The following is a 27,544-nucleotide window of genomic DNA, read 5'->3' on the forward strand; positions in this document are numbered from 1 at the left end:
CTTCCCACCTCCTCACCCCCGCCATGCCAGGCACCCGAGGAAAACCGGCTGCTGTCTCAGGGCCACAGACAGATGCTGCATGTGGGAGAGGCTACCTGAGGGCATCTTGCATGGACTGTAGTCTCTTCCCCCAGTTTATTTTTAAATCTTCTTTAGATTCTGAAGAACTGGTTGGTCCCCCTCCCACCCCCGAACCACCACACACAACTTGATCTGTAAAAGATAAACATGCTCTGGTCCCTAGATCCCCTCATCCTCCCCCACCCCAAAACCCTCTCCCCCACCCCACCCCGAGAAAACCCCTCCAACCAAAGTTACTTCCCTCTGCAATTTGAGCACTCTCTCTCCAGACACCTCCCCTAGGGCAGATTGTTGTGATTTTCCTCCCCCCTCCCCCCCCAATCTGGTAATGTCGTCTCTGTCCAGTGTGTGTGTGTTGCGAGTGTGCATGTGTGTGTCAAACCACTTCCAGCTTAGCAGCAGTCATCTTCGTCAGTTTCGCTAGAGGGTTCATGCAGTCCGTGGCGCGAGCGTGGCTTGGCCGCTCCACGGGAGTGGTAATATCCGTTAGGAAGTCGCCGCCCAGGCCTGGAGGGTGAAGAGCCGCCACCCGCCCGGGAAGTCCTGGGCGAACGCCCTGAGCTGCTGATGTGTGTGGTCTCGTAGGAGAAGGCGTCCTCGCTGGGGGGCGCGGCGCAGTCCGGACTCCGGTAATAACCGCCACGACGGGGTCCCGGGTGCGGCTCGGAGACGTGGGGCACCGACCACCGGCTGCTGGCGTGGCGGTAGGCTCGGGGTGAATCGTTCCGCGGCGGGACCGTGTGTCTCTCCAAGGCAGGCGATCTGCCGGGCCGCTCTGCTGCCTGGGGCTCGGCAGGGAGTGAGGGGTATCGTCTCGGCACGGGGGTGGATATCCGGCTGGGGTGATGCACTGACTGCGGCTGCTGCTGAGGGCCTGTACTGATGACCTTACGGACCACAGGGGAATAGGACACGTGTGGCCGGGGCGTAGAAGGGGTCTGTGGGAGCTGGCGGCGTCCTCGCCTTGGGGTACTGGTGCCGGACGTTGAAAGGACTGGACTGCCACTTACGGAACTACTACCCTACACGAAAATTGAAACAAAGGAAATCAAAAAGAAAATATACAAGGAAAATTAACCAAGGAGAGACAGAAAGGGAAGGGGGGTTGGGAGGGGCAGGGAAGGTGACACATAGACGAGGACGAGAAAAGGAGGCCGGGGATTTGAGGGTGAAGGAACCAAAGAAGGGGGGGGGGAATAATGGAGGAGGAGAAGAAAAAGCAACAGCCACGGAAGGGAGGACGGGAAGAGGCGGATCGAGAGACCAACGGAGGAGAAGAAAAGAAACCAAAAGAGAAACCAAACGAAAGAAGGGGGGAAAAAAGTGAGAAGAGAAATGAGAAATGGAGTTTTTGTAAGTTTTGGGGTTTTTAAAAAGTAGCAGAAAACTTCTAAAAATTACTCACACGCTTTGAAAGAAAGAGAGGAAAGGGTTAAAAGCGAGCGAGCAAGCGAGCGAGTGAGCGAGAGAGAAAACCAGCAGGGCCTGCAGCGCATGAGTTACACCCGTGTGGTACCGAAAGGAACTCAAAGGAAAATAAAAAGCTGGCGTTGGAAATAAACGGGGGTGAGGACGGTGGGGTGGGGAAACTGGGGTGGGGGGTGGGGGTCCAGCAAGGGAAGATGAGGGCAGAGCACTGGGTCTGGAGAAGTTTGGAACCGAGCTGACCTCGTCGTGTGGTGCTGCCCGGAGCCTCGCGGCTTCGCTAGTGAGAGCTGCGTGGCTGCGGGCGTCTGCGCTGCCGGGCGGAAGCCCACGGGGTTACTCACCCGCTGGGAAGGGAGGCGACTTACCCAGAATCGGAGCTCGGCTCCTTGTAACCCTGCGGGGGCAGGGCCAGTGGAATAACCTGCCCCAGGCCGGTGAGCGGCTCATGCCCTGAAGCAGAAGGGCCTTTATCTTTTCTATGCCCCCATCACCCTCTGGAACCTGCAGCCTCATCCACCCCCGAGCGACACAAGCTCTTGTGCGCACAGCGCCTGTTGGCAGGGGGGAGGGGGCCGCGTTTCTGCCACTCGTACAGGTGGGTTTCTGCTCTCTCCCATCGGCACAGGGCGTCGTCACCAGAGGTGCTGCCCCGCCGCAGCTCCGCCGCTGGACGGATCGACGTGGCCTCAGTGGGGAGGTTATTATCTATTCGTGCCCCACGGGCCTGGCTCAATTGGCCGCTGCAAGGCGAAGGGGGGGTGGAGGGTTGGCTGAAAACAGCGAAGCAGAAAGGTCAAAGGGGCGGCTGCCGAGTTGCGCTGAATTTCTCCTCTTCGTGCTTCCCACACAGATCCTCCCCGGCTCCGCACGGGCGGATCCTGCCGGCCTTTGGGGACGTTGGGATCTGGACCCTCCACGCTGCTGCTGCTTGGCCTCTCTGATGCCCTCTAGAAGGCGAGAGAGAAGGACAGTCCAGTGGATGAGACCCTGCTGCCCTCTTAAAGGCTCCGCTCAGGCCACCACAGTCCTGCTGCTCCACCAGGCAGAGATTTGGGGTGAGTCGTCTCCTGCTCATATCTGGTTCCTGTCTCTCCAGCTGTCTCAAACCAGTGGGGCAAGCTCCATCCTGGTTCAGGAACGGGGTCCGCACTGGAGAGAGGAGGAGGGGGCCTGTGCCTGATGGGCCTTGGCCTGCTGAGAGCAGGAGAAACAGCCTGGAAATCCAGCTCAGCTGGGGGAAAGAATCTGGCAACAGGCTGTAGAATTAGCTTGTCTGCTACAGTGGACTGGACTCAGAGCCTGACTTGCGCAGATGTCGTGGCTGCAGCAGTGCAGGGCACGCACTGGGAAGCTGTTGAAGATTGATGGGAAGCCCTTGGTTGGGTGTCCCAGGTCTAGCTGTGGTCACCGACGTCAGAGAACCACATGGAAACCACAGGCTCTCGGTGTAGATCCAAGCTTGCCAGACTGTGGAGGTTCATTTTGCCTCCAGCTCTGGCAAAATGCGACTTCTGGGCTGCTCTTGATGCCTGGCTGGTTCTCATCCTAGGAAGCGGGTAGGAGAACGAGAACCTCTGTCTGCTTCACAATGGCCTCCTCAGGACCAGGTCCATTCTCAGTGTGACCAGGGTGGACTCAGACCCATCTCACTCCGCTGAAATCAGTCTGGGTTTACACCTATTGGAATCCACCTGGCGGGTGCTCCTACGGTGCCTGATGTCCCATGAGCCCCGCATCAATGGCCATCAGATTTGCCGGGGCACCTTTGACAGATAGAAACAGCTTCCAGCAGGATTTCTCTGGAGAGGATCCCCAAACCAAGGGGACAGGGGAGGAAAGCAGCGAGTGAGCCGGAACCCCACAGCCTCCACTATGCTTGGAACGAGAGGTTACCTGGAAACGCTACATCAGGTCAGCAGGCGTTGACCCAGGAGAGTGGTCTTAAGCTCCTTTGTGATGTTCCGTGTGTGAATAGAGACAGGCAGCTCTGAGCAGTGAGGCTGGGGGGAAGGGGGACTGTGCTGCAGTGGTAGCAGATCCAGGATTTCCTCTGAGGTTGTTCCAGATTTCTCAGCTCTAGGGAGGGCAGAGCATGGACCCTCCTGCTCCAAAAGCCAGGCTCCTAAAGGAGACTCCCCCTCAGCCGTATAGGGGCTGTGACACACAGCTCAGCTGCTCCAATCATCCAGCAGGGGGCAATGGTTCATACGCAGGCTAGCCCCTGGGGACGTGCTGTAACAGACTCCCCCTGGCTAGCCCCTACAGTCAGATGCCTCTATACAAATGCTGTGGATCGGAAAAGAGAAAGAGGCCGGATGCCTTGATCCATCAAGGCGCCTGGGGTCTGATTCTCCTCAGCCCACGGCAGCTCCACTGGTGCTACATGCTGTCACAGGGGCGTGGGCAATAGACAGAGAATCTGATGGGTCCGAATTGTGTGTGTGCTGGGTATCCATCTGCACTTACACGTGCCATGTATGTTCCCATATCTATGTGTCTGCCATGCATGTGTCCCGCATGGCTATGCCCTGAGTGTGCCCGTATCTTTGGGGATGGATGTGTGCCACAGGTGTGCCCATATCCATGTCTGCATGTGCTATGCGCGTGTCCAGCTGTACATATATGCCATGCGTGTTGGTGCAGGTGCGCTACCTGTTGCACATAGAATCATAGAATATCAAGGTTGGAAGGGACCTCAGGAGGTATCTAGTCCAACCCCCTGCTCAAAGCTGGACCAATCCCCACATATCTCAGGGCGTGTCAGATGTGTGCCTGTGACCGTATGTATCCTGTGTGTGCCTGTCTCTCTGTGCATGTGCCACACAGGTGCCCATATTTATGCATGTGCCATGTGTGTGCCAATCCTGTATCTCTCTGTGTGTGAGGTCTGTGTCCATATCTCTGGGTGTGCCAGGTGTGTGCCCATAGCTCTGTGTGCGTGTGCCAGGCATGTGCCCGTAGCTCCGTGTGCATGTGCCAGGCGTGTGCTCATAGCTCTGCGTGCGTGTGCCAGGCATGTGCCTGTAGCTCCGTGTGCATGTGCCAGGCATGTGCTCGTAGCTCCGTGTGCGTGTGCCAGCCATGTGCCCGTAGCTCTGTGTCCGTGTGCCAGGCATGTGCCCGTAGCTCCGTGTGCCTGTGCCAGGCATGTGCCCGTAGCTCCGTGTGCGTGTGCCAGCCATGTGCCCGTAGCTCTGTGTGTGTGTGCCAGGCATGTGCCCGTAGCTCTGTGTGCGTGTGCCAGGCGTGTACCCGTAGCTCCGTGTGCATGTGCCAGGCATGTGCCTGTAGCGCCGTGTGCGTGTGCCAGGCATGTGCTCGTAGCTCTGTGTGCATGTGCCAGGCATGTGCCCATAGCGCCGTGTGCGTGTGCCAGGCATGTGCCCGTAGCTCCGTGTGCGTGTGCCAGGCATGTGCCCATAGCTCTGTGTCCATGTGCCAGGCATGTGCCTGTAGCTCTGTGTGCGTGTGCCAGGCATGTGCCCGTAGCTCCGTGTGCGTGTGCCAGGCATGTGCCCGTAGCTCCGTGTGCATGTGCCAGGCGTGTGCCCGTAGCTCCGTGTGCCAGGCGTGTGCCCGTAGCTCCGTGTGCATGTGCCAGGCGTGTGCCCGTAGCTCCGTGTGCGTGTGCCAGGCATGTGCCCGTAGCTCTGTGTGCATGTGCCAGGCGTGTGCCCATAGCTCCATGTGCATGTGGGCCCAGTTTAGCAGCAGCTTCATTCCAAACTTTCCAGAGTCACGAAACCCAGAGGTGTCAGTGGCCCCCAGCGGTAAGAACAGAGGGTTGACACCACAGACACTGGATGGTGGGCGGGGGCGCCCCCGGTTTGGTTTTTGGGTCTCTGCTCACCAACCATCTTCCCTGCGCCTGCCCCTTGCCGTGACAGCGCAGCCGAACACACCGGACACAGAAGTGAAGATGTGACTCGAGACGCGTCGCATGGCGAGCCCGGGAAACAAGCGGGGAAGACCAATGGCTTGGGGGGTGGGGGTGGGGGAGTGGTGAGAACAAGCCAGATAAAGGGCTTGAAGAGAGTTCAACGCGCTCGTCATCGTCTGAGTGACAGGGCATCCCCTCATCAAGGCCCCCCCCACCCCGAGCAGCCCCCCGGCCTCCACATCATCCCACTCCCCCATCCCCCTCTCGCTCACCCGGGGTCAATCAGGTGAGGGGCTGTGGTTGGGGCCCAGTTCTGACCCTCATGTCGGCATTCCAGCGAGGGGGAGGGGCAGGGAAAATGCCCCCCCCGCTCGGCTCACAGCCCTTCACACCCACGGTGCATGAGCGGGAGGCCGAGGGAGGCTAGATTGTGCTCTTGGCTACGCCAGTGTCAATCTGGAGTCACTCCACCCACTTCAGTGGATTTACCCTGGTGTGTAAGTGAGCTCAGAATGGGGCCCGCTGACTTCTGGTGATGGTCCCTTTAAATCCACAGCTGTGACTCCTGCCCTGGGTTACTGCTCGCGGTTTTCAGAGCTGCCCCGACAGCGCGGAGTGCCCCAGTGCCAGGCCCTACAGCTGAAAATGGGGTACACCTCCTGCAGTCCCCCCTCCTTCCTTTGGGAAGCGGGTGCGTGTGTGTGGACAGGAGTGGGGCTTACTCTGGCTCTGATCCTCCCAGCATCCCCTGGGCCCTTTCCCCATTCCCCACACCTGGGGCTCCTGCCCATCTCAGCCCCGGCTCAGGAACTCCCTGGGGCAGCGGGTGGGCAGCACCACGGTCTGTTAGACTCGCTGCTTCTGGCTCTAAAGAAGCAGGTGCAGGGGGTGGGGGGTCTTTGGGTGGATCACCTGCTGGGGGCGAATAAGGGGGAAAGCCCTTCTGGGCCATGCCTGCCTCTGGTGCTCTGGATCTGGGAGCCACTCAGTCTGTGACTGGGGACAGGCCCTCCCCCCCAGACTGGGCCGTTATTTCAGAGGGGCTGATATTGTGGGATTCCCCTCTGGTCAGGGACAAGGGGGTGCAGCATCCCCCATCCACAGGACAGACCCATAACTTCCCTGACTCTTTGCCCCCCTCTGGTCCTTTAGACCAGGCAGCAGGGACTCCTGCTTTCTAGATGAAGAAGCCACTGGTCTGACCCCCCCCGACGGCCCCGCCACAGGGAAACTGAATCTGTGCAGCCCTTTGAGGTGTGGGTGGAGCTTCCCCATCCAGGGGGTGTGGCTAATTGTGGCACATTGTCCCCCTCTGGTGGCTAGCGTGAAGGAGCATTCGTGTAGCTGAGAATTAGGCCCTACGAGTTTGTGGCTTTTAGATCCACAAGCCAAGAACAGCCAGGGGTCTTGCTAAGCAAGTGAGACAGAGCAGCTCCTCCGCTCTGGCTCCCAGATCCCAGAGAACGAGCCCCTGCTGGATCTGCCCCAAGCTCCAGAGGTTGGGATCAGCACCTGTGACAGATGTTTGGGTCGGTTTGGGCCTCCAACCTGCTCTGCTCCGCCCTCGCTGGGATCCAGCAATGTTTGCTCAGCCTGCTGCACAGCTGGAACTCGCTCCCCGAGGAGCAGGGAGCTCCGGGCCGGCTCTGCTTTGCCCCCACTCCCCACCCCTGTGCCCATCCCTGAAGGTGAAGGGGGGAGTGGAAAGCCAGACCCACCTGCCTGTGGGGCATGTGCTCACGGCCCTCGCTGGGGGATCTGGACCAACGCCTGTCTCTGGAGCGGGGCCGGCTGTGCTCATGTCTCTCCTGCGAGTAGCGCTCCTTGTCGGAGGAGGGGTGGTGATGGCGGTGATGGTGGTGATGCTTCCGGTCCTTGGGTCGTCCTCGCTCCTGGTCTCTTTCTTTGGGAGGTAGGTCGCCCGACGGCGTGGCCATGCTCAGGTCCGTGCCCAGCCCTGCCGTGGGGGGAGAGGGGGAGGCAGAGATTATTACGCTCCTGGAAACCATTTGCCATCAATCCAATTAGCATCTGTGGCCAGGAAACACAACAGTCCCGTGGCACGTGGTGTGCAATTGCACTAGTGTCCGGTGGCCTGTTACTACCTGGACATTCACACCATGTCAGTGCTATGCTAGCTCAGTACCTAGGGCTCACTCAATAGGGCTGTACATCAGAAGTGACTCCAGGGAGGTCAGTGGGCTGCCCCTGGTGTATAACTGGTGTAAGTGAGAGGAGAATCAGCCCATACAAACAAAATCTGATTTCAGTAGCATTTACTCTGGATTTACACCAGGGTAACAGAGATCAGACCCAGTAGAGGTTACTCCAATTTTATACCAGTGCAGCAGAGATCAGAGCCAATGGAGTGTACTCTGGATTCACACCAGTGTAACAGAGATCAGGCCCAATGGAGCTTACTCCAGATTTACACCAGGGTAACAGAGATCAGACCCAATGTTGCTTACTCTGGATATACAGCAGGGTAACAGAGATCAGGCCTAATGGAGTGCACTCTGGATATACACCAGTGTAACAGAGATCAGGCCTAATGGAGCATACTCTGGATTCACACAAGGGTAACAGAGATCAGGCCTAATGGAGTGCACTCTGGATATACACCAGGGTAACAGAGATCAGGCCTAATGGAGCATACTCTGGATTCACACCAGGGTAACAGAGATCAGGCCTAATGGAGTGCACTCTGGATATACACCAGGGTAACAGAGATCAGGCCTAATGGAGTGCACTCTGGATATACACCAGGGTAACAGAGATCAGGCCTAATGGAGCATACTCTGGATTTACACCAGGGTAGCAGAGATCAGGCCTAATGGAGTGCACTCTGGATTTACACCAGGGTAGCAGAGATCAGGCCTAATGGAGTGCACTCTGGATTTACACCAGTGTAACAGAGATCACAGACTCTGACCTCAGGAAAGCGACTGCACAAAAGGTTTGCAGCGACTGAAGGGGGCAGGAGGGTGGGGGCGTAGCAGGACACGCAGTTAACAGGAGGGGGCAGCACACAGCAGTGTTTTAGGTGTACACAAGCCCTTGGGACCTGGATGACTATTCAGAAGGTAGCGGAAGCACTTGCGTGCGCTGAACCGGTCAGGAATGGCCGGGGACCTGGGTGTCTTGGGAGATTTCTGCTGCTCCCTAGCGCTGGTCTGGCCAGAAGCAAGAACCCATATAGTCATCCCAGCCCTTCTCTATCCAAGGGTCTCCATGTGCTTCAGTGAACTGGGCCTCTCAGCCAGCCAGTGAGCTCCCAGCCAGCCGCCCCCAACCCTTTTTTCCTTCTCAGCAGCACCAGCTGATTTACACCGCTGAGGATCTGGCTCCTGATCTCACTCACACCCAGTTTGCACTGGGTAACTCCATGGCCTTTGCTTCTGCAGCCCACGGCCACTCGAGGGCACCAGCTCACACGCTTGGGCTAGTCTGACTCTCTCCCTGGCAAGAGCAGAGCGGGTCTAACACAGCCTACAGACGGCGCATCCCCCCCCAACAGCCGTGCCACCTGTGTCCACGTCCGCGTAGCGGCTGAGTGAGCGCTCCGAGACCCGGTGGCTCCGCTCCCTCCGCCGCTGGTGGTGCCGCTGGTTCTCCTCGGGGACCACCCTCTCCAAGGAGTAGTCGTCCAGCCGGATGCCTCTGGAGCGCGAGTGGCCCAGCATGGAGGCAGAGCGCTTCATGGGGCTGGCGTCCGTGATCGTCTGCAAAGGAAATGACAGACCCAGACCCATAGATTTATGTGACGCTGCTGGGGGGCGGGGAAGCCTGCGGGACGGGGGAGGGGTACAGGGATGGAGTTACAAACAAATGCCGACTAATCCTATTGAAACTACATCAATCTGTCCCTCCAGCCACATGTCTCCGTCACTCTCTATCCCTGGAGCTAAGGAACCACGGAGTCATGCATGGAACTGTCTATAGATCTATCTTTCCACCCAAGGGTCTATGGAGCCATCTGTCCACCCATGGACCTATGACATTGGACGGCTGGTTCTCCCTCTTCCTAAGGGAGGCTGAGTACCCTCCGTTCCCACTGAGCTCAGCGCCTTGAAGGACTGGGCTCTAAGCCAGACCCCCAGACCTAGCAGAGGAAGGTCTAACACAATCCCATGGCTGGAAGTTGAAGCTGGGAAAATTCAGACTGGCATTTTTCATGGTGAGAGTAATTACCCACTGGAAGAATTCACCAAGGGTCATGGTGGCTTCTCCATCCCTGAGAATTTTGAAATCAGGACTGGATGTGTTTCTAAAAGTGCTGTTCTAGGAATTCTCCGGCTTGGGTTATCCAGGGGGTCAGACTGGATGGTCACAATGGTCCCTTCAGGCCTTGGCATCTACGACTCTATGAACCCACCTTCGAAAGGCCTCATAGGTGGGATGGCTGGGCTGGGGGAAGTGTGGGGGCCTCACCCCCATGGGGCCCTGGAGATTGAGGGGGCTGCTTTGCCGGGCTCAGGATGTCCCCTCCCTGGGCCCACGGCCTGTGATGGCCACACCCACCCCTCCGTGTCACGTACGTGGCCCCTCTCCCAGGGGGATCAGTGGGTCGTCCCTCGCTGCAAGATGGACCCACCCACAAGCCCTGTGGTTCTGGCACTAGTTGTGGACCTCAGAGAGGGATGTATGACCCCGGGGTCCCAATTCTTGGGGCTCTTCGCCCCTGGGGCTCGGGGACCTCAGCTGGGGAGCTAGCAGCTCAGTTCTAGGATCCTGTCACACTGGTGCCTTGGGCTCGTTATCTCTGTGAACCTTCTCCCCCATGAGGTTATTTGGAGGGTCGGGGGAGTGAATGCAGCTCGGCTCCCTGGAGTCTACGCCGCCCCCAGCAGCACGACATGGCAGGGGGTGATCTGACCAGCACTGCAGGGCTGGGTGAGATAACAGTTTGGCTTTCTCTTACAATGAAGATCTCAAATTACCACCCGTGCATTAAACCCCACGGACACGCCCCCAGCCTGCCCTGTTGGTAAGGACTGTTCTCCCCATTGTATGCAGGGAAACTGAGGCACAGGGCAAGGCAATGACTCACCCAAAATCCAACAGCGAGTCTGAGGCAGAGCTGGGAATGGAACCCAGGAGTCCTGTGGTGTAACCACTACACCACACTCAAGTCAGACAGAGAACCCAGGATGCCTGGCTCCCGATTAAGCTCTACCCATTAGATACTCTGTTCTCCTCAGCCTGCTCGTTAGGTTTTCCACTCTAGGTGCCGCTCTCCATAGCCAGGCAAACTGAAGGATTGTGTCTCTTGCTACTTGGGTTCCTTCCCGCGGGCCGATCCCATCCCGCCTACGGCTGGGAAGGAGGTTGTAAATGCCACGGGCTGGCCCGCAGGGAGCCCAGTCAAAGGCCCTCGCTGTCTGCAATGGCTCAGGCCGATGAGATGGTTTGTGGCCACCTGCAGAGCCTGGGAAGCACAGCCCTCAAAAATGCCACATTCCCACCAAGCGGGAGCTGTCCTGTTCCTCTCCCCTGGTGAGGCCGCCACGGCCGTCCCAAGCAGGGGCAGCAGCACTGTGTGCTGCCAGCACAGCATTCGAAAGGGTGGAGAGGACTTGTAGGGGGCTACCAAGGGACTCGGTGGTCACCAGTACGTCCAGGGGGCTCCACCACCCAGCAGGGATGTTGAACTGACCTCGACCACAATCCTCCTGGGAGTATCAACAGGGCCTCCCCCCACAGGCTTTGCTCCTTCAGGGCACCCAGCAGCAGGATCTACAGGTGAAGTGCCTCCAGAGACACACCATCACCAGTGGCATCTACAGGCGAAGTGCTTCCAGGTACACCCAGCAGACACCATCGCCAGTGACAACTACAGGCAAAGAGCTTCCAGGTACACCCAGGAGACACCATCGCCAGTGGCAACTACAGGCAAAGAGCTTCCAGGTACACCCAGGAGACACCATCGCCAGTGACAACTACAGGCGAAGTGCCTCTGGAGACACCCAGGAGACACCACTGCCAGTGACATCTACAGGCGAAGTGCCTCTGGAGACACCCAGAAGGCTTTATCATCTATGCCCAAAAACCCTCCAGTAACACTAGATGGAGCTGGTCAGACGAGGGGCCCTGCAGCTCAGGGATACGATGGGGAAAAACCATATCCTTAGAGCAGGGAGCTAAGAATCAGGCCAATTGTACAACAATCCCAGGGCCGAGCTGTTCAAACCTGGGAGGGGGCATCAGTGCTACAGTGTGGGAAGGAGAATCCCAGCACTGACCGCTCTCCTGCCCAGGCCCCGGTGCCCCTTCCCCTTTTCCCACACACAACCAGGATGGCTACTTCCATTCAAAAGCGCTACGGGACCACAAACGCAACCGCCCCATGGAGGAGCTCTGGCTGCCTCTCCCTGCTGTGGTGCAGAAGCATACACAACAGACTGGGAGACCCCTTCCAAGCACTAATTAAGCCTCATAAACACCCCCTAGGAGAGAGATCACAGTTACTGGAGGGTAAACTGAGGCACTGCGAATGAGCAGAATCCAGGAGTCATGAGTTCTAGTCCCCCTGATGTAACCAAGAAACCCCACTCCTTCTCCCAGTGCTGGAACAGAACCCAGGTGTCCTGGCGCCCAGCCCCTGCCCTCACCACTAGACTCCACTCTCCTCACAGCACCAGGCACAGACCCCTGGTGTCCTGGCTCCAGCCCCCTCTCTTTTAAACACTAGCTGCCTGTCTCCCTGTCGCCTGCACTTTGTGTGTCATTGACCTCGGGGTGGCGAACCTGCCTTGCACTCACTGCTCCAGCAGCTGGCAAAGCCCCACAGCTCCCGGGGGAGAACTCCCCCCACACGCCCCACCGGGGGCCTTTCAGTCCATGGGTGGGAGGGCACAGCGATGGTGGAAGCCAGTTTTGCCTCCTCCTCCCCTAGGCTGCACCTCCCTGGAGTCACAAGAGCTTGCAAGAGCCTTGGGCCAGGGGGGCCCATCTTTCCGTTCTGTGTCTGTACAGCCAGGGACAGTGGGGGCTACCGTAATACACCTAATAGCATGCAGGCCCAGCACAATGAGATCTTGGTTCATGACTAGGGCTTGTGGGCGCTACCGTAATACACCTAATAAATAATGTACAGAGCCTAGCGCAGTGAGGGCGCGGTCCCTGGCTGGGGCTCGCAGGCCCTACCGCAATCACAGGCCCAGAATAACACAGACTCTCAGCCCTTTTGCCCTGGGGCATGTGCCACCCCGAGGGGAACTGTGTAGACTAGGGAAACAGGGTGTTAGCAAACCCCTTTAAACGGACGTGGTTGGAAACAGCAGCGCAGCCTGACCTGCCAAATGCGCCAGCTGGTCACGGTCAGCCTGGGACCGTGGCCAAGTACGTAGGGGTGTAGCTGGACCAGGATCCCGTACCAGCAACGCTGCGCTTAGCCCAGCCCCAGCGAGCGAAACAAGCCAGCTCAGGGAAAGCAGGTTTGCCGAGTGCACCTGCACTAGGGGATTCTGCCAGCACAGCTGTGTCGGCCTGGGAACCCCCCTCTTCACCCCCCTGGCCGACAGAGCAATGCCGGCAGAAATCTGTCCCGTAGCCTCCGCCTTTGTCTACACTAGCTGTCCTGATGAGCTAGGCCGGATTGGTTAAAGGTGTAAAACCCGTGTGGCTGCAGTGACGTGGTGCGTAGCTTACTGCCAACGCTGCTTATTAGTACAGCTATTCCCATTCAGGAAGAGGAATTAGCAATACTGGGTCGCGGCACTTTTATACTGGTTGAAGGCACCTTTATGCCAGTATAACTGGCCTCACACTAGGAGCTGTATCAGTATATTGGTAAAACCCCCCTCCCTAGCGGAGACAGGCACCACAGGACAAATCTTGCGTGGAGAGCTGGCTAGGGGCACGTCTGCCCTGCAATCATGGCGCGTGCCCAGCTCACGTGGCCAGACCTGAGCTATCGGTCATCACTCGCCTGCGTACTGCAGGGGTCACTAGCTGCCCGAGTTATTACCCAGAGCTGCCGCTGGGCTTGTGCAGCCTGCGCTGAGACCTGGGCAATCGCAGCTTCACGGCTCCAGGGTCCGAGTTCGCTAGGTCAGACTGGGCCATGTCTGCAGACACAGCCTGTGGCTGCAATGTAGACGTCCCCTTAGTTACACCTCAGCCAGCTAAAGTGGTTCCAGGAGGGTTCTCTGCTGTCCACACCAGTCTCTGGCAGCTTGCTAGAGGTTGCAGTGGTTTAATACAGTGTGTTTGACGTCACATCTCTTAGCCTTGTCTTCATGGGGGGAGATTTCCTGGCATTGCTAGAGCAGAATAAAGCTGCCACTTCTGCCACGACATATCCTGGAAAACCACAACAGCCCCCTCCCCCAGGGCGGCTATTCCACTCTGAAATCAAAGTGACTTTCCCACAGAGCGTCCCTAGCGAGACCAGCCTTAGGGAAACTGGTGGATGGATGAGGCCTAAAAACCACATCAGTTCTGGTGTGTCAGGGCTTGTCTACACTGGAAAGTTCATTTGGATTAAGGCGGGGGTGAGTGAAGGCGTGAGAGCGATTGTGGAGTAACTCCGGGTCTGTTCTCTAGCCCAGCACGTCCTTTCCTCCAGAGCTGGGAGCAGACCCAGGCTCTGGGTGCCTGCTACTCTCGCCATTCGACTGTGCTTCCTCCCCCGAGCACACGGGGCCCAGGGCAGTTTGGAAGGATCCCCAAGGGAAGGCACCTGGCCCTGGGATAAGGCTGGGGGAAGAGAGGAGGTGACAGCCAGGGCCGGTGCAAAGATGTTTCGCGCCCTAGACGAAACTTCCACCTTGCGCCCTCCCGTCCCCGAGCCCCCGCCCAGAGGCGCCCCCCCCGCAGCAGCTCCCCCCCGCCCTGAGGCACCCCACCCCGCGCCCCAGCTCACCCTTGCTCTGCCTCCTCCTCGAGCACGCCGGGGCTGCTTCACTTCTCCTGCCTCCCAGGCTTGCAGCGCCTAAGCTGATTGGGGTGAGCTGGGGCAGGGAGTTCCCCTGCGTGCTGCTCCCCCCCCCTTACTTGCTGCAGGCAGCCCTCCCCGCACTCCCCTGCCCCAGCTCCCTCCCCCTAAATGCCGGCGGCGACCGGGGCGGCCGAAGATCCAGCCGCCGCGGTTGCTGCCAAAGAAAATGCCACCCCCCAAATCCTAGCGCGGGCGCTTAAATGGTTGCACCGGCCCTGGTGACAGCTGAGGAAGGAGCCCCAGGATGGAGGAAGGGGAGAGACCCCTGGCGGGAAAGGGGCCTGGCTCCCACAGGACAGCAGCAGAGAGCAGGGGGGCGCAGATCAGACAATGGGAGCTGATGGGGACCAGCATCCAGCAGGGTCAGGTCTCACGAACCACTCCACGGCCTGTGATGGGAGGAGCTGGTCCCCAGCAGGGGAGAGATGGCAGGGAGCCCTCAGAGGGGGATGGAGCCAAAGCCAGGGACAGAGGCAGCTAGAGAGAAGGCGAAATCAACACAGAGCAGTTCCAGAAAGGCTGCCCCTTCCTGGCGGGGGCTGCCTACGCAGCTTCCTTTGGCTGTGACAGAGAGAGGAACGCAGCCCACGGCCGGGGCCGCTCACCTAGGGGTGTGCAATGAAACGGACGTGGCAGACGGACAGAGATCAGAGCGAGAGCCGTGGAGGAGGGGAAGGGGACGGCTGGAGAGACACACACACTAGCCAGATGTGTATGGGGACAGGTCAAGGCAGGAGGCAAGCGGGGGATCGTGGGCGTGGAGGGAGTGGCACTGGAGAGCCCCCGCCACGGTACATACACTGAGATTATTTCCTCGGGGTCGCACCTTCCTCCTCTGCCAGAGCCAGACAAGACGGCGCACACAGAAAGGGAAAGAGAGAGAGAAGAAAATAAATATAAAGGCAAAGAAGGGGGCTTGGGAGGGGGGCGGGAGGAAACCAGGAAGGGCGGGGGGTGGGGAGGGGAGAAGAGACTCGGTTATCGGTCAGTTACACACGGGGGCTTCTTCCATCCTGCAGCCACGCGTGCTCCCAGCACCTAAGCCAAGCAGGGGGCAGGCAGAGGCCCCAGAGGACGGAGGGGGAGCGGGACGCATGGCGTGAGCAGCGGAGGATGAGAACAGCGCGGGCAGGAGCAGCCCCCCCCCCCGTGCATGCTGCAACAGAGCAGGCTCCAGCCACCCTGCGTCCCAGCCGTGCCGCTGTTAAAAGCTGCAGTGTCACTGCTTGGGTCTGTCTAGTCCCGTGGGCCCTGATCCGACGCCTGCTGCTCTCCAGGGAGGTGCCTGGGGATGGGCCCTCCCTCCGCAGCCCCGGCCTAGCCCCCCCGCAGCTGGGGAGCGGCGAGGAAGCAGCAGGCTGAACCGGCTGAGTCTGCAGCCAGGCAGGATTTGATGACCCCCCTCGACTGGCACACGGGGCATTAAATCAAGCTGGGGGCAGGGCAGAGCATGGCAATAGAGCCTCAGATTCACAGAGCTCCAGCCCCGACCTGCTGCGCAGGGGGAGGTGGGAGGGTCTGTAGCAGCCACCCAGCCGTGCTGTTGGCTTTGGGAGAATCCCTTATTCCCCCGCCCCCAAATGGTGCTTACTGGGATCCAGCACCTGGGCCGAAGGGAAGTGGAGCGGCTGCCCAGTCCCTCTCCCTCTCCCCATTGACTCTGAAGGCTGCAGACTACGTGTCCAGTCACCATCGCTAACTGTCCTTAAAACCATTCAGGGCAGAGGAGCGACAGCAGAAATGGCCCCTTCTCATTCACCACCTCGGATGCCTGCAGGGGTCGCACGCTCCGGCCGCCAGAGCTCCCCTGGGGGTACGGAAGGATTTCAGTGATGGGGTGATGGAGACAGAGAGGGGAAGGGACTCACCTAAGGTCACACACTGAGTCAGTGACAGAGACAGGACCCCCCCAGGAATCCTGGCTCCCAGCTCTAACCACTAGACCCCACTCCCCTCCCAGAGCTGGATACTGAACCCAGGAATCTGGACTCCCAGCCCCCTCTGCTCTAACCATTAGGCCACACGACGTGTAGGGAACACTAATCAGTTCAGGGTCTGTTGGCTGGGCCTCTGGGTTGCCATGGGGGCAGGACGGAGCTGGACCAGCGCTGTGGGAATCAGGTCTCCTGCTCCTGTTTCAGGAGCAGCCTCCCTGACCCCCCTGCATCTCCCTGGCTGTGTGGGATGGTGCGTGGCCTGGCCCACCTACCGCACTGGGCTCCCCACTCTCCTAGCCCAGCCTAGGGTGTCGGGCCCAAGGGCCAGCTTGAGGGGTGGAGGTGGACCCAAGCCCCTTCCCCTCCTTCCTTCGGCCCCTAAGGAACAGTGCAGCCTTTAACAGGTGTCTCGCCCTCCTCCCGCCCTGGGCCAGAGGTCAATGGCTGCCCACAAAGCTCATGCAAAACAGAAATGAAAATCAGAGCAAATCTCCTCCAGCCGCGTGCTGGGCCCTAGCAAGGGTCTGACCGAGCCTGCCTCACAGTGGCCACTAGGTGTCCCTCTAGCTCCACAGCACCCAGGCCCAGCTGGTGTCTGGCAGTGGGACCCGCCCCCCGATCCCCTTAAAGGTCAGGCCATTTTGGGGGGACCAGCTCCCGGTAGCTCAGATCTGCCACCAGCCGGGTAGAAATCCCTGCCAGGCAAGGGATCCGCTGTGGATTTGCGCCCTCTAGGCCACGCTCTATCAGGGGCATAAACCGAGGGAGAATTTGGCAGGTGAGACACAAACTTCTCAGGCTAAAGAAGTATCGGAGGTGACGGGAGTTTTTAATCTTGAGGTTGCGCCATGTCACTGCTGTCCCTCGCACACACACGCCGCTCTCCCACCCACACGGGAATACTCAGCGCTACGGTAAATGCTCCTCGGCTCGCTAAGAATGGCAGCTGCTTTGGGACTGCTTACCAACACCCCGTCCCCCAAGCCACTCTCAGGGTCGTGGCGTTGGGAAGGTGCCCAGGATGGGCGGGGGCACCGCACCCTGGGAGCCTGGGGGGGGGGAGGGCGGTTCTGTTGCTCTGAAGCATGCTTCATGCCAACATGGGAAGCTCATGTTATAAGCTCGATGGAACCGGCAGTGGCAAATGGTCTTTGCTCAGATGGTGGCTGCGCTGCGCTCAGATGCATTGCGACAGTATGAGTTCGCCTTCAGCAGAGGGAGACGGTCACCGTCGTCAATGACGTGCATGTAACAGGACAGGCCAGGGTTGGCTCTCAGCCCTGTGTGGAACCGAGAGGCAAATCCCACCCAACAGCTTCAAAGCAACACGTTACACCTCACAATGCTCCCACCCACCGGGCTGGTAAGCCAGATCGCCCCGTTTTGAACATGGGGAAACTGAGGCACAGACAGGGGAGGTGACTTGCCCCAGGTCACACGGTGAGGCAGCAGCAGAGCTGGGATGAGAACCCAGGAGTCCTGACTCCCGGTCCTCTGCTCTGACCACTAGAGATGATCTCTCCCATCGCCGAGGAAAGAGGCCAGGAGTGCACGGCTCAAAAAATCTCCTGCTTAGTGTATTAGATGACACTGCCTCTTAACATTTCATGGAGCCGCCGACGCTGGGCTCAGCTCTACAGCCCAGGTCTCGGCTCCGCTCTCCTGACCACAGAATCCTCCTCCCGTTTTGCTGCTGCTCTCAAGGAAGAATTTTGCATCGTTACACGATTCCTCTTTTTTTTTTTGAGCCTTTCATCCTTTCATCTTCCCTGGGAGAAATAGCTTCATTCCCCCTTTAATTTCCCTCAGCTGCCCCTCAGTTACAACGACCTCCCCTCTGGCGCAGGCTGCTGAACAGGGCTCTCTTTGGGGCCTGCCCGTGCTGCTCCTTTGGTCACCAGAGGGGGGCGCTAGAAAAGTGACGTCATAATATTATTCGCAAGCTTTGGTTACTGATACAAAGTGAGACAATGACTCTTGCGACTCATCGATATTCTGGAGGGGAAACTGCAGTGTCAGGGTTACTGAGCTGTTGTCCCAGCAACAGTCTGCGACGTCATGGTAACAGAGACTGCAGTGTCACGGTAACATGGACCATGGCTTGGATCTCACGGTTATGGAGAGCATAACAACACGGTTCTGGAGATGCTGTTGTCATGGTTACACTGGTTGAAGTGGGCTTGCACCTTCCATGCATTTGCTCTCGGGAGAGGCAGCACAGAATCTTGCTTTTCCCAAAGGAAGGGTCAATTTCACCTGTTGGTAAAATGCAGCCACCTCTGGGGTGGAGCACAGCAGCCGCTTAGTGCAGAGCAAAGCTACACAGCAGTTTAGGGAAAGACATGAAGAGAGAATTCTGCATCCAACTGGAATCACAGGAGGAACTTAGGGAAGCAGCTGAAATTGAAATCTGGCTGGGACAAATTCCCAACCCCTAGGCATAGTGCAATGGGATTTTTAACAGCCTCATCTCAATGGATTGTGACTTTAAGCATCACCTCCTGCAGCACAGAACCTTCTAGCATTCCTCCCCTCCGTTCCCCATCAGCCCCTGCTGAATCAACACCTGCTGTGGCTTTCCCGAGGTCTCCCTGCTTAGCAATCGAATTGCCAGCAGCTCTCAGCACAAGGTGGCATTGCTGCTGGAGGCAATGTCCAAAGTCACTTTTACTGAGTAGGAGCTGGGAGGTGATTTTTCCCATCAGGCTTTGGTGAGGCTGATACTGGAATAGTGGGTCCAGGTCTGGAGCGTCCACACTATAAAAATGATGCTGAAAAACTGGAAAAGGTGCAGAGGAGAGTCATAAAGGCGATTCGAGGGCTGCAGAATTTCCTGGCAGGGAGAGACGTAAGGAGCTGATCAACAAGAAGATCGAGAGGTCCGAGGTGATTTGATTACGGGGGTCGGGGAGAGAATCCGGGGCACTGAAGGGCTCTTTACTCTAGCAGGGAAAGGCAGAAGAGCCACCACTGGCTGGAAGATAAAGCCAGACAGTCCCACATTTGGGTGTGCTGAGCTCCTTCAGACTCAAGGGAAGGAGCAATTAAGCCCCTTTGTGGAGTAAAGAGAGATACAGACAATGGAGAGACTGCCCAAGACAAAAGGCCGATCAGAGCTAACCTGTGTGGACTGGCCTGTCTTCTCTGCATGGTTAATTCAGATTTGAGCATCCCCACTGCAAAGCTTGACCTGAATTCCTCTGTCCTCACGGGTTCTGCCCTCACCCAGGTGCGTCATGGCTCTGTCTGCTGAGAGGCGGCGGGATTCTTTCCAAGTCAATTGCAGGAAACGTATCTGTCCGTTAGGAGGAATTGTGGGAAGGGCACTGAAGAACTAGCAGGTTCCAGACGGAGTTAAAGCAGATCCTGGGTTCTAACTTTCATCCCCAACCGAGTCAAACAGCCGGGACGTAAAGCCCTTCCCAAGCCAGGCCCGAGGCTTTTCTGTGTGGATGGTAGGAGGGTTTGGGCTAAAACCCAGCTAAGAACCAGGGTTCAATGGGCAGAGAAGACGCCCAAAGAGGCAGGAAGCCAGTAGCAGTGAAGCAGAGAGACAGAGCCCACTGAAGTGGCAGACTGGGGATTCCTGAACAAGGCACTCGCCTGCTGTTGTTCAGGGAAACAGGACTTGGTGTAAATATGTTTTGTAACTAAAACCAGATCACGCCAAAGAACAGCCCTGACTCGGACCGTCAATTTCTCCTCTGAATGGAGACAACCCTGCAGAGCTGCCATGATGGGCTGCCACACGGGCCAAGAAACAAGTTCTTGGGCTCAGTGCAGGGGTATCTGGGCGAGGTTCTCTCCCCGGTGACGGGCGGGCAGTCAGCCTCGATGCTCTAATGGTCTCTTCTGGTCTGACACTCGCGGGTGCGATGAATTTCGAAAGGCGTCTCTTGCAATCTGGGCCCAATCCTGAGTCCCCGCAAGGGATTGGTTCACTTTGTATCAGTCCGGGAGCGATTCCCCGTTTGAAACGCACTTGAATGAGAAATTCCCCATTTTCGGGGGACGACCCTGGCTCCCAGCAGGGGTGTCAGTGTGTTTGGCCAGTGGAATCCCCGGATGGTTCCAAAAAAAAGCCCCTCACCTGGTTTTCAGCGGGGAGTCGCGGCATGGAGGCCGCCCGGCCGTGCCCTTCCATGGGGAGGTAGTGGTCGCTGTCTGAGTAGCCGTCCTTCCCAATCTCTCTCATCTCCACAGACTGCAGAGGGCAAGGCAAAAAGAGGGTCACCTGGTAGAGGAGCGTCACCCCCATTTTACAGGTAGGGAGACTGAGGCACAGAGTGGGGCAGGGACTTGTCAGAAGTCCTTCATAAATCAGGGGTGCCCTGGAATAGAACCCAGCAGTCCTGACTCCCAGCCCTCCCCCAATCTAACTTCTCTCTCAGTCTAGGGAACATAACGCAGCTCCCCTGGCTCTAACTACTAGACCCCACTGTCCTCTTGGAGCTGGGGATAGATCCCAGGAGTCCTGACTCCTAGTCCCTGGCTCTGGTCAGGACACAGAGAACACTGCTGCTGAAATTCATAATCCCAGGCTCAGTTCTTCCTCCCAGCATCCTGGATTCCCTACCAGCCGGAAATCACCTGAGACACCCTGCCCAGCTGACTGTAGCTGAGCCTCTGGAACTGCCTGGGGTGACGGGGGCTGCCGGGGTGGGGAATCTGTCATTCTCATTACCCCTTGGAGAACGGCTAAGTGGTCAGCTGGGGGACCAGGCCTGATTAGCCTTCAGACTGAGCTTTTCCACATAACCCAGCCCTAAGGGGTCAGACCTGCCCCCCGCTCCTGAACAGGAGAACGGTGGGAGTGGGTGGGGGACAGATACAGAGAGAGAGAGAGACAGAGATGGGTGTGTACGGGGATAGAGAGATAGATGGGTGTATACGGGGACGGACAGACAGATAGACAGTTGTGTACGGGGACAGACAGATAGATGGGTGTGTACTCGGATGGACAGATTGTGCACAGGGACAGACAGATAGATGGCTGTGTACGGGGACAGACAGATAGATGGGTGTGTACGGGGACAGATAGATGGGTGTGTACAGGGACAGACAGACAGATGGGTGTGTACGGGGACAGATAGATGGGTGTGTACGGGGACAGACAGACAGATGGGTGTGTACGGGGATAGACAGGTGGGTGTGTACGGGGACAGACAGATAGATGGGTGTGTACGGGGACAGATAGATGGGTGTGTACGGGGACAGACAGATAGATGGGTGTGTACGGGGACAGATAGATGGGTGTGTACGGGGACAGACAGACAGGTGGGTGTGTACGGGGATAGACAGGTGGGTGTGTACGGGGATAGACAGGTGGGTGTGTACGGGGACAGACAGACAGGTGGGTGTGTACAGGGACAGACAGGTGGGTGCGTACGGGGACAGACAGACAGATGGGTGTGTACGGGGACAGACAGGTGGGTGTGTACGGGGATAGACAGGTGGGTGTGTACGGGGATAGACAGGTGGGTGTGTACGGGGATAGATCGGGCTGGGCAAACTATGACCCGGGGGCAGCATTCACCCTTTCAGACGTTTTAATCCAGCTCTCAAGCTCCTGCTGGGGAGCGCGGTCAGGGGCTTGCTCCACATGTCCCCCCCTCTGGCTCCTACACATAGGGACAGCAAGGGGGCTCCACATGCTGCCCCTGCCCCAAGCGTCGCCCCCCACAGCTCCCATTGGCCAGCAAATGGGGCCAATGGGAGCTGCAGGGGCAGTGCTTGTGGACAGGGCAGCGCGTAGAGCCGCCTGGCTGTGCCTCCGCGTAGGAGCCGGAGTGGGGACATGCCGCTGCTTCCAGGAGCTGCTCGAGGAAAATGCTGCCTGGAGCCTGCACCCCGACCCTCTGCCCTGATCCCCCTCCCACCCTCCTGCACCCCAGAGCCTGCACTCCCAGCTGGAGCTCTCAGGCCCCCACCCACACCCCAACCCCCTGCCCCAGCCCAGAGCCCCCTCCCACACCCATAACTCCTCATTTCTGTCCCCACCACAGAGCCCGTACCCCCAGACAGAGCCTTCACTCACTCCACACCCCAACCCGCAATTTCGTGACCATTCACAGCCCACCATACAATTTCCATACCCAGATGTGGCCCTCGGACCAAAAAGTTTGCCTACCCCTGGAATAGATAGATAGATAGATGGGGTGGATGGGGATAGCTAGATAGATAGATAGATAGAGGGGGTGGATGGGGATAGATAGATAGTGGGGGTGGATGGGGATGGATAGATAGATAGATAGAGGGGGAGGACGGGGATAGATAGATAGATAGAGGGGGAGGATGGGGATAGATAGATAGAGGGGGTGGATGGGGATAGATAGATAGAGGGGGTGGACGGGGATAGATAGATAGATAGATAGATAGAGGGGGTGGACGGGGATAGATGGATAGATAGAGGGGTGGATGGGAATAGATAGATAGATAGATAGAGGGGGTGGACGGGGATAGATAGATAGATAGATAGAGGGTGGACGGGGATAGATAGACAGAGGGGGTGGATGGGGATAGATAGATAGATAGCTAGCTAGCTAGCTAGATAGATAGATAGATAGATAGAGGGGGTGTACGGGGATAGATAGATGGAGGGGGTGGATGGGGATAGATAGATAGATAGATAGATAGATAGATAGATAGATAGATAGATAGATAGATAGATAGATGGGGAGGATGGGGATAGATAGATAGATAGAGGGGGTGGATGGGGATGGATAGATAGAGGGGGTGGACGGGGATAGATAGACAGAGGGGGTGGAAGGGGATAGATAGATAGATAGATAGATAGATAGATAGATAGATAGATAGAGGGTGGACGGGGATAGATAGACAGAGGGGGTGGACGGGGATAGATAGATAGATAGATAGAGGGGGTGGACGGGGATAGATAGATAGATGGGGTGGACGGGGATAGATAGACAGAGGGGGTGGATGGGGATAGATAGCTAGATAGAGGGGGTGGACGGGGATAGATAGACAGAGGGGTGGACGGGGATAGATAGATAGATAGATAGAGGGGTGGACGGGGATAGATAGATAGATGGGGTGGACGGGGATAGATAGACAGAGGGGTGGATGGGGATAGATAGACAGAGGGGTGGATGGGGATAGATAGATAGATAGATAGATAGATAGATAGATAGATAGATAGAGGGGACAGGGATAGATAGACAGAGGGGTGGATGGGGATAGATAGATAGCTAGATAGAGGGTGGACGGGATAGATAGATAGATGGGGTGGACGGGGATAGATAGATAGAGGGGTGGATGGGGATAGATAGATAGATAGAGGGGGTGGGGATAGATAGATAGATAGATAGATAGATGGGGTGGACGGGGATAGATAGATAGAGGGGTGGACGGGGATAGATAGATAGATAGAGGGGTGGATGGGGATGGATAGATAGATAGATAGAGGGGTGGATGGGGATAGATAGATAGATAGAGGGGTGGATGGGGATAGATAGATAGATAGAGGGGTGGATGGGGATAGATAGATAGATAGAGGGTGGATGGGGATAGATAGATAGATAGAGGGGAGGATGGGGATAGATAGATAGAGGGGAGGATGGGGATAGATAGATAGAGGGGTGGATGGGGATAGATAGATAGAGGGGTGGACGGGGATAGATAGATAGATAGATAGATAGGGGTGGACGGGGATAGATGGATAGATAGAGGGGGTGGATGGGAATAGATAGATAGATAGATAGATGGGGAGGATGGGGATAGATAGATAGATGGGGTGGACGGGGATAGATAGAAAGAGCGGGTGGATGGGGATAGATAGATAGATAGATAGATAGATAGATAGATAGATAGATAGATAGATAGAGGGTGGACAGGGGATAGATAGATAGGGGTGGATGGGGATAGATAGATAGATAGATAGATAGATAGATAGATAGATAGATAGATAGATAGATGGGGAGGATGGGGATAGATAGATAGATAGAGGGTGGATGGGGATGGATAGATAGAGGGGTGGACGGGATAGATAGACAGAGGGGTGGACGGGATAGATAGATAGATAGATAGATAGATAGATAGATAGATAGATAGAGGGTGGGGGGATAGATAGACAGAGGGTGGACGGGGATAGATAGATAGATAGATAGAGGGGGTGGACGGGGATAGATAGATAGAGGGGGTGGACGGGGATAGATAGACAGAGGGGGTGGACGGGGAAAGATAGATAGATAGATAGATGGGGTGGACGGGATAGATAGATAGATGGGGTGGACGGGGATAGATAGACAGAGGGGTGGACGGGGATAGATAGATAGATAGATAGAGGGGTGGACGGGGATAGATGGATAGATGGGGTGGACGGGATAGATAGACAGAGGGGTGGATGGGGATAGATAGACAGAGGGGTGGATGGGGATAGATAGATAGATAGATAGATAGATAGATAGATAGATAGATAGATAGATAGATAGAGGGGGTGGCCGGGGATTTATAGACAGAGGGGGTGGATGGGTAAAGATAGATAGCTAGATAGAGGGGGTGGACGGGGATAGATAGATAGATGGGGTGGACGGGGATAGATAGATAGAGGGGGTGGATGGGGATAGATAGATAGATAGAGGGGGTGGGGATAGATAGATAGATAGATAGATAGATGGGGTGGACGGGGATAGATAGATAGAGGGGGTGGACGGGGATAGATAGATAGATAGAGGGGGTGGATGGGGATGGATAGATAGATAGATAGAGGGGGTGGATGGGGATAGATAGATAGATAGAGGGGTGGATGGGGATAGATAGATAGATAGAGGGGGTGTATAGAGATAGATAGATAGATAGATAGAGGGGGTGTATAGAGATAGATAGATAGAGGGGGTGGATGGGGATAGATAGATAGATAGAGGGGGTGTATAGAGATAGATAGATAGATAGAGGGGGTGGAGGGGGATAGATAAATAGCGGGGGTGGATGGGGATAGATAGATAGATAGATAGATAGATAGATAGATGGGAGGATGGGGATAGATAGATAGATAGAGGGTGGATGGGGATGGATAGATAGAGGGGTGGAGGGATAGATAGACAGAGGGGGTGGGGATAGATAGATAGATAGATAGATAGATAGATAGAGGGGTGGACGGGGATAGATAGACAGAGGGGTGGACGGGGATAGATAGATAGATAGATAGAGGGTGGACGGGGATAGATAGATAGATGGGGTGGACGGGGATAGATAGATAGAGGGGGTGGATGGGGATAGATAGATAGATAGGGGTGGACGGGGATAGATAGACAGAGGGGTGGACGGGGATAGATAGATAGATAGATAGAGGGGTGGACGGGGATAGATAGATAGATGGGGTGGACGGGGATAGATAGACAGAGGGGTGGATGGGGATAGATAGACAGAGGGGTGGATGGGGATAGATAGATAGATAGATAGATAGATAGATAGATAGATAGATAGAGGGGGTGGACGGGGATAGATAGACAGAGGGGGTGGATGGGGATAGATAGATAGCTAGATAGAGGGGTGGACGGGGATAGATAGATAGATGGGGTGGACGGGGATAGATAGATAGAGGGGTGGATGGGGATAGATAGATAGATAGAGGGGTGGGGATAGATAGATAGATAGATAGATAGATAGATGGGGTGGACGGGGATAGATAGATAGGGGGTGGACGGGGATAGATAGATAGATAGAGGGGGTGAATGGGGATGGATAGATAGATAGATAGAGGGGGTGGATGGGGATAGATAGATAGATAGAGGGGGTGGATGGGGATAGATAGATAGATAGAGGGGGTGGATGGGGATAGATAGATAGATAGAGGGGGTGGATGGGGATAGATAGATAGATAGAGGGTGGATGGGGATAGATAGATAGATAGAGGGGGTGGATGGGGATAGATAGATAGATAGAGGGGGTGGATGGGGATAGATAGATAGAGGGTGGATGGGGATAGATAGACAGAGGGGGTGGATGGGGATAGATAGACAGATAACGTGTTCAAGGACACAGATCCATAGATCACCTGGGAATTGGGTCGGCTGTTAGGCACGTCTTCGGGGTGACCTCGCTCTGGACTCCAGGGGCCCGTCTTCTGGAACATGGCCTGTGCCCGCTCGGTGACCCAGGACTGGCTCTCCTTGATGCCCCCTTCAGGCGCACTCCTGCCAGAGCAGACAGGCAGTCAGGCCGTAGCCCCCGTGCTGCGAGGGCCGGCTAGTGAGGCTAACAGCGCTGCAGGCAGCGCATCTGCCGTTAACAGAGCCAAGCCAGCATCACCCAGCTTCTCTGGCAGCTAGGAAGCTGCTCCAGCCCTGGGCTCTCTCACAGGGAGAGTCCACAAAGTATGGTGACCTCCAGTCCTTGCCTCTCCCAGCAGGGGGCGCTGTGGGGAGTGGGGCAGGAGCTCTGGCTGTGGGGGGAGCTCCTGGCTATGCCGGTCCTGGGCTCTCCAGCAAGCGGTGCTGTAGGGAGCGGGGCAGGACAACCACACAGAGAATGCACAGGACTTACAGGCCACCCCCTTGGTCCAGCTGGGAGGACGGGAGAGCGTTCTGCCCCGGGACCCCCTCCTGGGTGGGGGACGGCGGCTCCATACGCTGGAACATGAGCGGCGTTCGGTTCTGCAGGGAACACAGGAGGCGTCAGACCAGCTTATGTGAAGGAAAAAGCTGTGAGGAGGCTCCCAAGCCAGCCAGGGCAGGGCAGGGCACCCTCCTTCCCCCTGGCTGGGATGCTGGGCTCAAACCTCCAGCCCAGGGGAGGAGCATTTCACTGTGGTAGCAGCTTTCACCTGAGGGTCTCTTGATGCACTTCACAGGCAGCTCCACCCTACCCACTGCCAGGAGGTGAGTCTGCCTGACCAGCCCCGTGTAGGGGGAAACCGAGGCACAGAGCGGCGAAGGGGCTTACTCAAGTGAGTCAGTGGGCGAGCCAGGAACTGAACCCCAGGGGACGTACCTGCTCCTCCCTCATGGCCTGGAGCTTCTTGGCCTTGCTTTGCCGGTAGTACTCCATGATCATCATAGCGGCGTAGATCTTCCCCACTGTCAGGTCCGTGGCTGGGGGAGGCAGGAAGGGAGAGAGGCTGGGCATTATCAGCAGCCCCCCCTGCCCTGGCCCAGCATGAAGCAGCCCAACTCCCCCGAGAATTTCAACCCTCTCAGGCTCTGGTCTCCAAAGCCGAGCGCCCCACTGGTGGTGGGGAAGATGGGGCCCTGGGCACAGCAAGGAGTAGAGATGCCAGAGAGATAAGGGGCTTTGCAGACCAGACAGATCCCTGGGGAC

The 27,544-nt window shown here is 57.0% G+C and overlaps 1 protein-coding gene across 11 annotated transcripts in view; it reads right to left on the bottom strand.

Moving 5' to 3' along the window:
• Nucleotides 1–307: 307 nt before the first annotated feature.
• Nucleotides 308–27,544, bottom strand: part of CACNA1A (calcium voltage-gated channel subunit alpha1 A) — a 161,245-nt gene continuing 134,008 nt past the window's right edge. For 6 of the 11 annotated variants that reach the window (XM_039513834.1, XM_039513833.1, XM_039513832.1 and 3 more), the window contains 8 exons: nucleotides 27,218–27,318; nucleotides 26,771–26,880; nucleotides 26,283–26,421; nucleotides 20,358–20,471; nucleotides 15,130–15,165; nucleotides 8,916–9,111; nucleotides 7,108–7,346; nucleotides 308–1,103 (listed from right to left, as the gene is read on the bottom strand). In XM_039513834.1, coding sequence (XP_039369768.1) covers nucleotides 474–1,103; nucleotides 7,108–7,346; nucleotides 8,916–9,111; nucleotides 15,130–15,165; nucleotides 20,358–20,471; nucleotides 26,283–26,421; nucleotides 26,771–26,880; nucleotides 27,218–27,318 — 1,565 coding nt within the window. In that variant the 3' untranslated portion in view covers nucleotides 308–473. The remainder of the gene's footprint in view (nucleotides 1,104–7,107; nucleotides 7,347–8,915; nucleotides 9,112–15,129; nucleotides 15,166–20,357; nucleotides 20,472–26,282; nucleotides 26,422–26,770; nucleotides 26,881–27,217; nucleotides 27,319–27,544) is intronic. The other 5 variants (XM_039513836.1, XM_039513831.1, XM_039513838.1 and 2 more) reach the window with 3 other exon arrangements.

The sequence above is a fragment of the Mauremys reevesii genome, linkage group 25 (assembly GCF_016161935.1).
Source record: "Mauremys reevesii isolate NIE-2019 linkage group 25, ASM1616193v1, whole genome shotgun sequence".
Lineage (NCBI taxonomy): Eukaryota > Metazoa > Chordata > Testudines > Geoemydidae > Mauremys > Mauremys reevesii.